Consider the following 12,886-nt stretch of genomic DNA (forward strand, 5'->3'; position numbering starts at 1 on the left):
TGAAAGAACTAGACTTTCCAAGATGAAATGAAGAGTCTCCACCAGCTACATACATAGTTAATTGCAAAATTCTGTAACAAAATAAGATTCTGAAATGCCCTTTGAGTCATGAAAGACAGTATAATTTACTATGAACTAGAATATTTGATAAATTATAAAACTTTTATTTATAAATTTTATATATAGTAATAAGTTGGAAGACAGTCTAGTTGAAACATTAATGAGGTCTCTCACTTTGCTGGAAAAATTGTAGAAACTTATTGGGGTTTTGTTTCTTCTTAAATAAACTTAGGGGGTCTTTAAAGCTAAGCTTAGAATGACTCAAAGTTTTTGCCCAATAGTTTCTATATCAGATGATCTAATCCATCACTCCTCTAGGTTACCTGCACATTTTGACCAAATTAAGCTCCCTTCATATTAGGCACTTAAAAAATGAAGAGTTCTATTTAATCCATAGATAATGTAAGCCAAAAAGAAAAGCACTTCTTCCATAGCCCCACCTCAAGTTTCTCTCACCCCTACACCCTAAGCAGAGCATTGTTTTTCCTCAGAATGGATATGTCGAAAAGCAGTTGGCATGTGTAGTTGGCTTCCCCTGTACTCTGCTCAGTTTATATATTCACTCTACCCATCCATGACCAGGGTATAGATTTCTTCTAGTGCTCACTCCTCCCCAGCCCTGCCTAGTTTCTCTCCTTCATAGCAGAGCCAGCTGTTATATCAGAGCTGAGGGATGTTTTTCATTGGCTTTTTATCCTAAGATATAATCATGTATAGTGTTTAATCACTATTGGTTCAACTACATTATCATCATTGCATTAGCTGGGTAAAACCTCTGTTTTGCTCCTTACTAGCTCTTGACTTTGGGCAGAGCTCTCAACCACTGTAAACTTATGTATCCTATAAAATAATTAACATTTATTATTGTTTTATGTCATATAATACTAGTGATATAAAATATGTTAGGGGTTTTTTGTAAGAATCAAATGAGAAAATTTACTTAAGAGATAGTTGATTCCCAATAGCCAAAGATTACCTGAGGCTGAGAGAATTTGGTTTATGAACTTGTAATAGTGAGGGAGTCTGTACACTATACGGAGCCAAGGGTGTCCAGTAAAAGGATGTTAGAAGGGATTGTCCTAGATTTGAACCAGAGTGAGGTGATTTATTAGAGTGGGTGACCCGAACTTAGGATCTGTTCAAGGATTGGGTGCTGTTAGAAAGTAGGGGCCTTCCTGGTATGGGACATCTTAATTTTTATTTAAATGATGGCAGGAACAGATGGGAGCTGTCATCATAGAAGAAACAGCATTAATTCACAGGGAAGGATGATATTTGGTCATTTCTGTGGTTGTACAGGATTCCTTTTTTAAATCTTTGTTCAGGCCTATTTTTGGATTGGCTTTCATATTGTTCTGTCACCGTTGTGGAGAGTCCTCATCTGACTCCAATATTCTGTGAAGTTGTTTGTGTTCACCAGGGGAACACCACAGCTAGCTGGTAGCAACGAGGCAGTTGCCAGCTGTCAAAGATGCTCCTGTGCCCTCCTCAGATCTTAGCGTTATCAGGGAATAAAACACAGACCATCAGAACTTTGAAAAATATAAAGGCTATGTTCATTACTTTGCAGGCAAGGGAGAAAATAAGCTATACATTTTTTTTTCCTGAGTAGTTTGCTAAGAGAAAACTAAGATATTAAGTGCTAGAAAAGCTCAAGGTACTTATGCTATTAATAATTGAAAACTAGCCACCAAGATAAGTCAGAACAATTCTGTAGGTCTATGAATGGTGGATTGAAAACATACCATCGTTCACTGGTCAGGAAAGTCTTCAGCTAGGTCCAGTAAGGGCTTCAAGTTCCATGGCGCTCTAAAACCTGGATGTCTCTAACATGAGCTGTAGGGACCGCTATCTGTAGAGTGACCATAAGACCTGGTATACCTGGAACAGTCCAAGGGTATGCCTGTTGTAATTATTATAGACATTCAGTATTGGTATCTTTAGGAGGTTTTGGGATAAATGGAATTTTTTAACTGCTTAGTGCCTAACAATAAATATTTGATAAATATTAGCTCTCAAATGGTTTGTTTACTTTTAGAATTGTCAGTGCTAACTTTAGTTTATGATGCAGTTTGAGACATTGAACTTCTTACATCAGACATTTGTAGATCATTAGGAAACTACATTGCACAAACACTGCAAATGCATATGTGCAGATATTACAGACTAAAGGTCATAAATGTGTATCAGTCACTGGGGGGAAAAAAACATTTCCAAACCATATGACTTGGGAATAGGCTTTAAATGAGAAAAGTAATTCATGTGACACATACATGTTTTTCTAGGATTTCTCATTGGGCTGTGGCTCAAAGATAGCTTTAGACATGTTGTCACAGAGCTTACTGGTTTTTATAGGATTTTATAGAGCTTGGTTTTTCAGTGCAATTCTCCAGTTATGCTTCTGTCTTTAGAGACTCTTCACCATGTTTGAGTATGGTCTTTCTCACCATGATTCCATTACCCTGAGATGAGTGTTCTGTGGCTAAGGGAGCTGGGGTGTAGCATGCTTAGTGAAGCTTAAATAGGAGACCTGTAAGGCCACCTGGTCAGGTGGACCCAAGCTCTTGGCTGCTTTCAATCTGGTGATTCTCTTTATTCTTCTTGTTGAGTTTTCACATCTTTTACAGTTTCTTCTGGATTTACTACCTGAAATCCTTTAATTTCTATTAGCTAAATTTGATACTTCTCCCACCTTCTAAATATCTTCTTCCTCTGAAGTCACACTATGGTCAGTACTTTCCTTCAGTGGTCATTTCCAAAAATCAGTGTCCACATACCTCATAGGGCTTTTGCTCCGTAAAGGTGTGTATTCATGATATATTCAGTCTCTGGGAAGGATTCACAGAGTGCATCCAGGTATGCAGAATAACTCACATGCCTTAGAGATGTGTTATTAATAGAACATGATGCTTTTTAAATCCAATGGTTTTTGGAAGGCTAATTGGGCTCAGAAAGCTATTCATTCATTCTCTGCCTATTGGTCTCCTATAAGCCTCTCCCCACTGCCCTCTCCTCCCAGTGCTGAATGGCAGAGAGAAGTGTACACCAAAGCATTCTCAGCAGCAATGAGGCAAGGCCAGGTGTTCACATCATGTTTTTAGTTTCATTCCACTTCTCTCACAATTACTTAACCCCTCTCTCCTTTTCTACCTAAATTTCAATTGTCTCAAAGAGAGATAAGGTCAAAATGATCCATAATTAAACAGAATTCCAGGAACTCCAGAAATCCAGAATGTGCTGTCAAATACCCTTGCAGTCAGTCACCTTGCCAGTATGAGAGCTGCTTAGCCTTCCCCGCCCGCTGGTCCACTCACAGCAGTTCTTCTCCATGGATCTTGAGCTCAGAGATGAGCAGAGAATGAACCCAGCAGCTTACTCAACCTACCAACCATGAAATGCTCAAGTGGAAGACCAGGCCAAGGGGACCACAATCCTCCTAAGTAGGCAGATTTTTTTTTCCTCATGTGTTTTGAAGAAGTTGGCTGGTTTCTTGACTTCTTTCTACTCTGTGCTTTTCATGTATTTGTTTGTCTACAGTCAGACAAATAAGAACCACACACATGGTGCATGTGCATATATGTATCTAGTGAGGGGCATGTGTGGAAGTTGCTTACATTTCAAACGCTCCTTTAAATGACAACTCGTGCAAGGCCATGAGCACCCATTTTTCCAGACCGCTGCAGCCCACAGAAAAGCTACTGCCTTTGGTCTCCAAGGAGACTCTCAGGCCCGTGATCTTGGCAATGCATCCTCTCTGAAATCAGGTCCGATGGCTTGGAGTTGCAATATTGCTGTGGCACACTCTGCAGATACTTGTAGAAACCTTGACTGCTCAGAACTTTTCTGTGGGTGTATTTCTGGTTTCAGAAATTAAGAATCTTTATTGTTTAAAGTTCTCATTTTCTGGTGCTAGACTGACAGTTTGAAAGGTATATATTTTTGAACTGAGGCATTTAATAATTATTTTTCTTAATAATGAGTCCAGTGAGATAACAGAGAGGGTCCTTTCAGAACTTTTTCAAAACGTGGCTTATTGGTGATATGACCCTTCTGTTTTGCCTTCTCCAATCATTTCTACAGCCTCCAGAATGATTATTCTAGAACAAGAATTTGGTCCTGACATTCTCTTACCTGCAGAATAGAGTTCAGACAAGTCCTCCAAGACCCTTCCTAATCTGGCCCCTGGTTCCACCTCTTGTTGATGGTATCCTCACACTCTGCTCCAACCACAGACCACCACCACCCTCTCCCCAACACTGCCATGCAAGTCTCCCACTTTAGGTCTCCGTGCAGATGCCTTTTCTTTTAGAAATTCTTTCTGAGTCTTTCTAAGGATTAGATGCTACTTCCATATGCTCTCATCAAACCTTGTGTTAAATTATTTATTTGTACCAGTTACTACACAATCCTTTACCTACCTGCTTCCTTGTTTCTCTAATCTCTGAAGAATAAAGACTGTGCTGTTTCTGGTCAGAAACAATGCCTTGCTCAAAAGTGTAGGGAAGCTTGTGGGTAGGAGTATCAAAACATAAAGTCTTTACCTGGCCCAGGATGGCTAAGTATGTCTTACCTTTCTTATTCTTCATCCAACCACCACCTTCCTCTTGGCAAATAGTGATAATTTTTGTGGAAACTTAGCCTTGACCTACCTCTTCCTCCCCCCCTCAGTGGGTGCAGTAGAGTATATCCAAATATAGGCAGCATTCTCTTTTTCAGAATAATGGCATTATTTGAATCATTGTACAGTTCTCTTTGGGCAAGGAAGACCATCTTAGAGTATGAGTTAGCAAACTTTTTCTGTAAAAGGCTGCACACTGCCTCTGTTCCCTGTCCATTTCTGTTATTGGTTTACAACCATTTAAAAATGCAAACACTGTTTTTAGTTCATGGGGCCACAGGCAGGATTTGGCCTCTGGGCTGTAGCCTGCCAACTAGTTTTAGAACTTGATGTCAATTTTATAGAGACCTATTGCCAAGGAATCTAACATGGCATGACACTTAAACAAGGGACCCGCAGCCCCCCATCTTGCCATCCTTCATCTTGCATCCATGCAACCTTTCTCTGTTTGGCAGTTGTACGTGTGCAGCCTTCTGCGCCTTGGGACGGCCTGGGGTTAACTTTTCTCGTTCTTCCTTCCTGTCTCCTCAAGTTTCTACTGTCCATTCTCCTTCTCCTGGGAGTTATTTGAACTGTTAAGGGCATTAAACTTCCTATTGGCATTTACTTAGGAGAAAAGAGACACAACCAAAAATGATTTTTCAAAGCAAGTTCCTCCTTTTTTGGAACATTCCATTCCACACAGGATTTCTCAGTGAATTCTCTTAAAAGTATTTATTACATATTTGTATAAATGAGTGCTTGAACATTAAATTCTTCCTTATTACTGTCGGTCACTTAACACCCACCTGGAGTTTAGTATTTCCTGATGTGTTAGGCAGAAAACTTAGTCTGGGTATAAGAACGTGCACCCCAGAAAACTCTTGTTTTCACATCTGTCTCTATGGATTAATCTCATAATAATAACTCTGAGAAAAATAATGTGTTCATTGGACAACCATGTTGCCTTCAAAAAAGAAATTCAAATGCAATTTAGTAAAGTGTTGACCATTTAAAAGATAATGTAATTAATGGTCTTTTGAAAGGTTTTGACAGTTGAACACAAGAAAAGCTTTCTGGAATAAACTGTGGCATTTAATTGGTAATGATAAATCAGTATTTGTTCTGTAATGGTAGCAAATGTGCCGTACTAATATAAGGTGTTGATAACAGGATAAACCATGTGCAGAGGCGAGTAGAACACAGTAACTCTGTTCCATATTCAGTTTTTCTATAAATCTAAAACTGTTCCAAAAAGCAACGTCTATTAATATTTTTTTTAATCACCCAAACTATATTAGTGTACTAGGGCTGCCATAACAAAGTACCACAGACTGGGTGGCTTATAGAATAGAAATGTCTTGCCTCCCAGTTCTGGAGCCTGGAAGTCCAAGATCAGGATGTCAGTAGAGCTGATTCCTTCTCAGGGCTACAGGGCAGGATACATTCCTTGCCGCTCTCCTTGACTTGTAGATGGCCATCTTCTCCTTATGTCATTTCCATTGTCTTTCCTCTGTGCATGTCTCTGTTTCCAATTTTTCCCATTTTATGTGGCCATCAGACCTACCCACATGACCTGACTTTAACTTGATGACCTGGGTAAAAGACCCTGTCTCCAGTAAGGGCATGTTCTGAGATACCAGGGGTTTGGTCTTCAACAGAGAAATTTTCAGGGATGCAACTCAACTCGTTATGCTAACTGTCCCTCCTCCCAAATTAACACCTCTCTAATGCCTAACATTCTTCCAAGTGTTTCCCACATACCAACTCTTTCATTTTGCCTTCACTTTGCATGAGTCTATGTGTTGGTTTTGTTCTGCAGTGACCAACAGCAGTTGCAGCTCCTATACTTGGAGTGCGTCCTGTCCGTGCTCAGCAGTTCCTCCTCTTCCATGCATCTGCACAGAGGCTTCACAGACCTGATCTGGTAAGCAACCCCCTAATGCCCCCCCACACCAACCCGAGGCTTCTCCCCTTCCAGCTCTACATGTAGGTCCCTTCCCGTGGCATCCGCAGCCTACCAGTCACCCCATTTGTGCACGAATGCTTTAGAGAGAAAGCAGGGAGATTGCTTTGCTTGCATGCACTAGATCAGAATACAGAGAGGTTTGTGATTATCTTAACAAAGTAGGCCTCAGAGGCCCTCTTGCATTTTGTTGACACCATAGGATCATGAGACTCAGGAAGGGAAAGATTATTTCTAGGTTATTCATTTATCTCAAAAGTGTACAAAGACACCAGAAAGTTGCACAGGGGGCAAAAGCTAGTAAGTGTTATTCTTAGCTCTTCCCTGATACTTTCTCCATCTCAACCTGAAGACTAGTCGCTTAATCATAGCCAGAGATTCACACAAGTGACAGGGCCCGCAGGCAGCCAGCTAGTTGCTCTGAGTTCCTGGGCTTTTTGACAGGGAGGAAGTCCAATGATATGTGACAGTGTGTGTGTCAGAATTTTAAATTAACTTCTCAAATTAGAAGTAGAAATAATTTAGTTACTTATAGAATGAAACTTTCTAACTAAACCATTTATCACTGTGAGTCTGTTTCTTTACATAAGATGGTTTCTGAATACTTGTCTTGATATTTTAGTTAATTCTGCCTTGTGTTATGAGAAAAAGTATTCTGTTCATATATGCAGGAGTGATGAAGAGACATGGAAACCTGAGGGAAGGATGGAGCCAAAAGGAGGAGCAGTAAAGAACCCAACTCTTATTAGTCATTTTTGTGGCATCTGATATTTACCCTCAGGATTGTATTCACATTTTATCACTTTGACTTGTAGCAGACATTTTTTTTCTCCTGTGTCTTCCCAGGAAAAACCTGTGCCCAGCTCTCATCGTGATCCTGGGGAATCCAATTCATGATAAAAGCATCACCTCTGCTCACAGCAGCAGCACTGGTTCTGGCATCGAGTCCGACTCTGCATCTCCAGGAGTTTCTGACCATGGCCGGGGGTCGGGCTGCTCCTCCACTGCGCCAGCTCTGAGCGGGCCTGTGGCTCGGACCATTTATTACATCGCGGCCGAGCTGGTCCGGCTGGTAGGGTCAGTGGACTCCATGAAGCCCGTGCTTCAGTCCCTCTACCACCGAGTGCTGCTTTATCCCCCACCCCAGCACCGGGTGGAAGCCATCAAAATCATGAAGGAGGTAAGGGGGCGCTAAGGAATGCCAGTGTGCTTGCCAGGAGGTGGGGGGGTCGTATCCAAACACGGTGTCTTGCCTACAGGAAGCACTCAGAAAATTCCGCCAATCGCTTGCCGAAACTTGTTTGCTACCACATGGTATCCAGTAACTGGCAGTATCTTTAGGGCTGGGATGTGTTGGGAGCCTCGGTGAGGAGAAGTTGATTGGTATTCACTGATGCAAAGTCATTGATAACTTAAGCTGCAGGCATCGGACCGGGCCCCAGTCTGATTTCCTTCTGTTCCCTTAGGTACTGTTTATGCAGATATTGTGTTTACTCCCCTTTGCCAAAATTGGATTTCAGAGTGATTCCATACTCAGGTTGTACATCGTCCAATAAAAAAAAAAAATCATGACTAATCTCTGACTGGTACAAGAATTCCCTTTGCCCCATCCATTCTTAGGCCCTCATATCCCAAACATCATGACCCCTGTGAGAAAGTAGTTTCCCAGCTTATCACAGCTATCCTAGTGTGCTCTTTCATGGTTTTGAGGAGGTACTTCAGGTAAGAATTTCTCTGCTTTCTTTCAAATAACCAGAAAAAAAAGTGGATCAACATTTTTGTATTTGTGAAGTTGCCTTTGTTTTTGGTACCTATGCTCAAACAATAACAAACCCAGAGTAACAAAATTCCCTTGTTGATGATTCGTTTAAGTAGTATTTGCTACTCATCGGTTTTTCAGAAGCTTAATTTGAAATGCCTCTTCTTATTCTTTTAGTAAGATTTGACTGTAATGAACAATGGCAAGTTCTGACTCAACATTTCTAGAAATGAAGGAGTGATCCATATTTAATTGCTGGTTAAGAAAATCTATGAGTACACAATAATAACCTTCTTTTTTCTTACCTTCTATATGCCCAGCACTTCACATATATTATCTTTAATAGTTTTAATAGCTCTTTGATGTTGTATTTCAATTTGTACCAGTGAAGACTACTATTTTTTCCCCATGGCAGCTTCAGGCAATGAGGAAAGGGTAGGGTAGGCTTTAATAACCGGTTGCTCCTAGGTTGGTGAACCCAATACAACTTTGGAGGCAAGCGAGACTAGACTAGTTTGTCACCACTCAGATAGCTGTGACCCTCTCTTGGCTCTACCCTTGTTAAGCATATAACTGGGAAGCAAGATGGGCTTTCTCTGAATAGGCAGATCTTCAAGGAGAAGAAAGAGGAAGGGACTGGCTACACATGCTCAGATCCTTCTAAATCTACCAGTCAGATGAGACACACACCACCACCCCACATCAGAAGGAAGGGAGAGAAAGAGAGGAGAAAGGTCCAGAACTCTATTCCACTGGCTGTTTCTCCCCATAGAGATCTGACACCAGGAAAAAGGAATTTTCTTTCCCACAAAGAAACTAAGGTTCCAAAGGGTCATATGATTTGCCCAAGGTCACAGAAAAAGAGAAAGAGTGTGAACCCTGGTCCATCTATCCTGAAACCCATCACTTTTTCCTACAACACATTTACTACTGTACTTAACTTGGATATTGCAATGCAGATGATTCTAGGAGCCCCTTTCCATGCTGGCTCAGCTACCCTCTTCAGAGTCAGAGTTCGGATCCTCTGTCTACCACTCCCCAGCAAGGTTGTAGTAGCTAAATCATTTAATTCTGAACTTATAATTTTTCATCTGTACAAACTAGTAGTATTTCAAAGGTTCAAAATGCAATAAAGTTGTATAAATACACCATATGTATAAAGTGCTAGACAAATATTTGGCATGATTATTGCTATCCGAAGGAAAGGATAAAATATGTGGAGGCTGAAAATAGCTGGTCCTCATGACCTGCTACCCAGAGTAGTGCACCCATTCTGGCTCAGCTCTTTGTCTATTTGCCGTCTATTTTCTTCCTTTTGACTTTCTGAATTTAGGCTTATAAATCATCACTGTTAACAGTTTTTTTCAGGCTCTACTAGCTCTTGTTGCCTCTTTCATCAAGTCTGAATTATGCTGCCCAGTTTCTAGATCCTTCTCTCATCATTCTCATTTCCCAGGATCATCCTCATTCCATCTGACTGACTCTGCTCCGTTCAGCTCCTACTTTCCTGCCTCTTTCCAGACTCCTCCCCTATCCCCATGGGCAATTCCACTTAGCAGGGTCAAGCATTTGATGATGATATGCTAGACAGAGCTTGCACTTCATGTTAATTTATTTACAAACTCTCTTAGTAAGATGATATCATGCCCAGTTTCTAGACGAGGAAGCTGAGGCTCCATGAGAAGTTATTTGCCCAAAGTCCTTGTGAGTAGCAGGGCTACCAGGTGAACCCAGATGTTCTGAGGACAGCTATGTCTGCTGGCAATATCCTCCTCCTTTATAAGTTCTGCTTCTTCCAACCACCAGTTTTGCTCTTTAAATTCCATCATTTAGCAATTAATTATATGTCCCACCTCACTGATTGTTTCACAGTACTACTTGGTACAAACTTCTTGTCTCCTCAGATTTTTTTATATTGATTTTGTTTGTCCCACCCCCTTCCCACCCCAGTATCTAACACTGCAGTGCTTGAATTAGAATACGTGCTCAATGAATTTTGACTGAATGGGAGATGGACTTGAAGACAGAATATCTGCAAACAGGGTGTTCTGTGAGCAGCAGCAACCTTTCTTTCTTACTCCGAGTTGACCAGCACTGAGGTTGTGGCTGCCCATGGTAGATCTACTCAATACCTGCATGCTGGGACTCCTGGGTGTCTCAGTGGCCTGCCTTCAGCTCAGGGCCTCATGCCAGGATCTGGGGATCAAGTCCCGCATCAAGCTTTCTGCAAGGAGCCTGCTTCTCCTTCTGCCTATGTCTCTGTCTCTCTCATGAATAAATAAATCTTTAAAAAAAATAGCTGCATACTGAGTAAATACATTGCATATGGGGCACATAGGTGTCTAAATGTATTTTAAATTATAACTTATTTAGCACTGTGTAGGAAATTTGTTATGTTTTCCCCTTTTTCATAGATTTTTCTAGCTTCCCAAAATTATTTTACAGGGCAAGGCTGCAATTAGACACCAGCATATGAGTAGCATTTGCAGGTGATGCTGCCCCATGGAGTCCAGAAGACTGATGTGGGCCAGGTTACTCCACTCACTATGACAACCAGTAAATTGAGAAGCTTGGTAACCTGGAAACCAGAATGTGCCGTCTACGCACACAAAGAAAACCACTGGGCACCGAGGATATTTGTTTAGCCTTTCACAGTTGGAACGCATGATGTGTTATTTCCTTGTTCTCTTTGTGATTTGTCACTCTCCCATGCGTGCTGTGTGCCTGTTAATCAAAGAGAGACAGGACAACATTTTGTTTTTCAAATGACATTCTCTTTTCTGTTTCCGCTTTCCCAAAATATGAGCAGTAATCAAAAGTTCACCTTGCTTCCTTTCTTCTCTCCCATGGTTCAGCTTCAGAAGGAGTTCCCTAGTCTTTAATCAGACCATGACACCCCAGCCCCTGACAGCACATCCCTCATTCCCACTGGGAGAAGCTGAGATTCGACGTGTCTTGCCATTCTTCAAGTAGTTGTTCAGCGTTCTTTAGAAGCGTGATCACTCATGTCCTTTCCTTCCAGATTTGGAAACAACTGAGAAATAAACCCAAGATTAATGTGGGAATTCAAATATGTCATCTGATTTACTACTGGTATAGTTAGATTCGAGAATGTAATGAGATCCCAAGACAAAGTAAGATTCTCCCCCAGCTATCCCTCTGAAATGCACCTGCCCTTCTAGCAAGAGATGGGACAGCTAGAGGCACTAAGGCCCAGCCACTTAGCTTGGATGCAGGGCAGGCTGGTGGCAAGATAGAGGGTGGGGGGAGGAGAGGGAAGAGGAGGCCAGGGGCGGGAGAAGGGGGGAAAGGGAAAGAGTGGAGAGAGGGAACTTGACTCTTTCAATGTCAAAAAAATAAAAAATGGAGAGAAAAGTGGAAACTTCATTGCTATACCTCCAAGAGAGTAGAAGTTCCCAATTTCTGGGGTACAAAAGAAATGTGGCAGGAGGGAAGGAAAGAAGAGTGCCCCTTAAGATGTAACTTTTTCTAGTTAACATACCTTTTTCTATGGGTATATATTACTTTGAAAATAATGGACAGAGGCACCTGGGTGCCTCAGTGTTTGAGCGTTTGCCTTCAGCTCAGGTCATGATCCTGGGATCAAGTCCCCCAATGGGCTCCCCGCAGGAAGCCTGTTTCTCCTTCTGCCTATGTCTCTACCTCTCTCTCTGTGTCTGTCATGAATAAGTAAATAAAATCTTAAAAAAAAAAAAAAAACCAGGCATAGTGATAAGAAGGCTGCTCTAATATACTTAACCCAATCTTTTCCTGAATTTATTAGCCTCAAATTGAAGTGTTCTGTAAAGATCTCTACCACATGGAGACAAAAATTAAACAGAATTAAACAGTCATGAAAATTCTATACATGAAAACTTGTAAGATGTAGCCAAAGCAGTATGTAGAAGGGTATTTATAGCTTAAAATGATTATATTTAAAAGATTGGAAGCCTAAAACTAAGATTCCAATTCTCCAAGGTAGGTAGCTGGGAAAAGGAGAACAAATTAGATTTAATGAAAGGAGGAAAAATAGGAATGGAAGCAGAAAGTAATATGATAAAAAGCAAATATAGTGAATCAATAAATTGAAAAGTACCAGGGCTCTGAAAAGCCTAAGGAAATTTAACTCTTGATAAAAGCAATAAAACAAATCCATAATAGGTAAAAACAAGTAAATAGAAATAAGAATGCAAACATGCATGTAACTATAGATGTTATAAACACTAAAGAAATTTTAAAAAGGTATTAAGGCCACTGAGTCAGTAAATTTGAAAACTTAGATAAAATAGATAAATCCCTGGGAAATAACACAGCCTTTAACAAGCTGGCTCAAGAAGAAATTGAGGACCTACATAGTTCTAGAATCTTTAAAGAAATTGAATCAGTAGTTTAAAAAAAATCTTTCCATTAAAAAAAACACTGGCCCCATACAACTTTAAAAACAAATTATACCAACATTTAAGGAATGGATAATTCTAATAATACATGAATATTTCCAGAGTAT

General features: G+C 40.7%; 1 protein-coding gene across 5 annotated transcripts in view; it reads left to right on the forward strand.

The window, feature by feature from the left end:
- The window catches only part of ARFGEF3 (ARFGEF family member 3), a 176,252-nt gene that overhangs the window by 78,783 nt on the left and 84,583 nt on the right, over positions 1-12,886 (forward strand). For all 5 annotated transcript variants that reach the window (XM_025422392.3, XM_025422396.3, XM_025422393.3 and 2 more), the window contains 2 exons: positions 6,480-6,584; positions 7,470-7,803. In XM_025422392.3, coding sequence (XP_025278177.1) covers positions 6,480-6,584; positions 7,470-7,803 — 439 coding nt within the window. The remainder of the gene's footprint in view (positions 1-6,479; positions 6,585-7,469; positions 7,804-12,886) is intronic.

Source organism: Canis lupus, chromosome 1, assembly GCF_003254725.2.
Source record: "Canis lupus dingo isolate Sandy chromosome 1, ASM325472v2, whole genome shotgun sequence".
Taxonomy (NCBI): domain Eukaryota; kingdom Metazoa; phylum Chordata; class Mammalia; order Carnivora; family Canidae; genus Canis; species Canis lupus.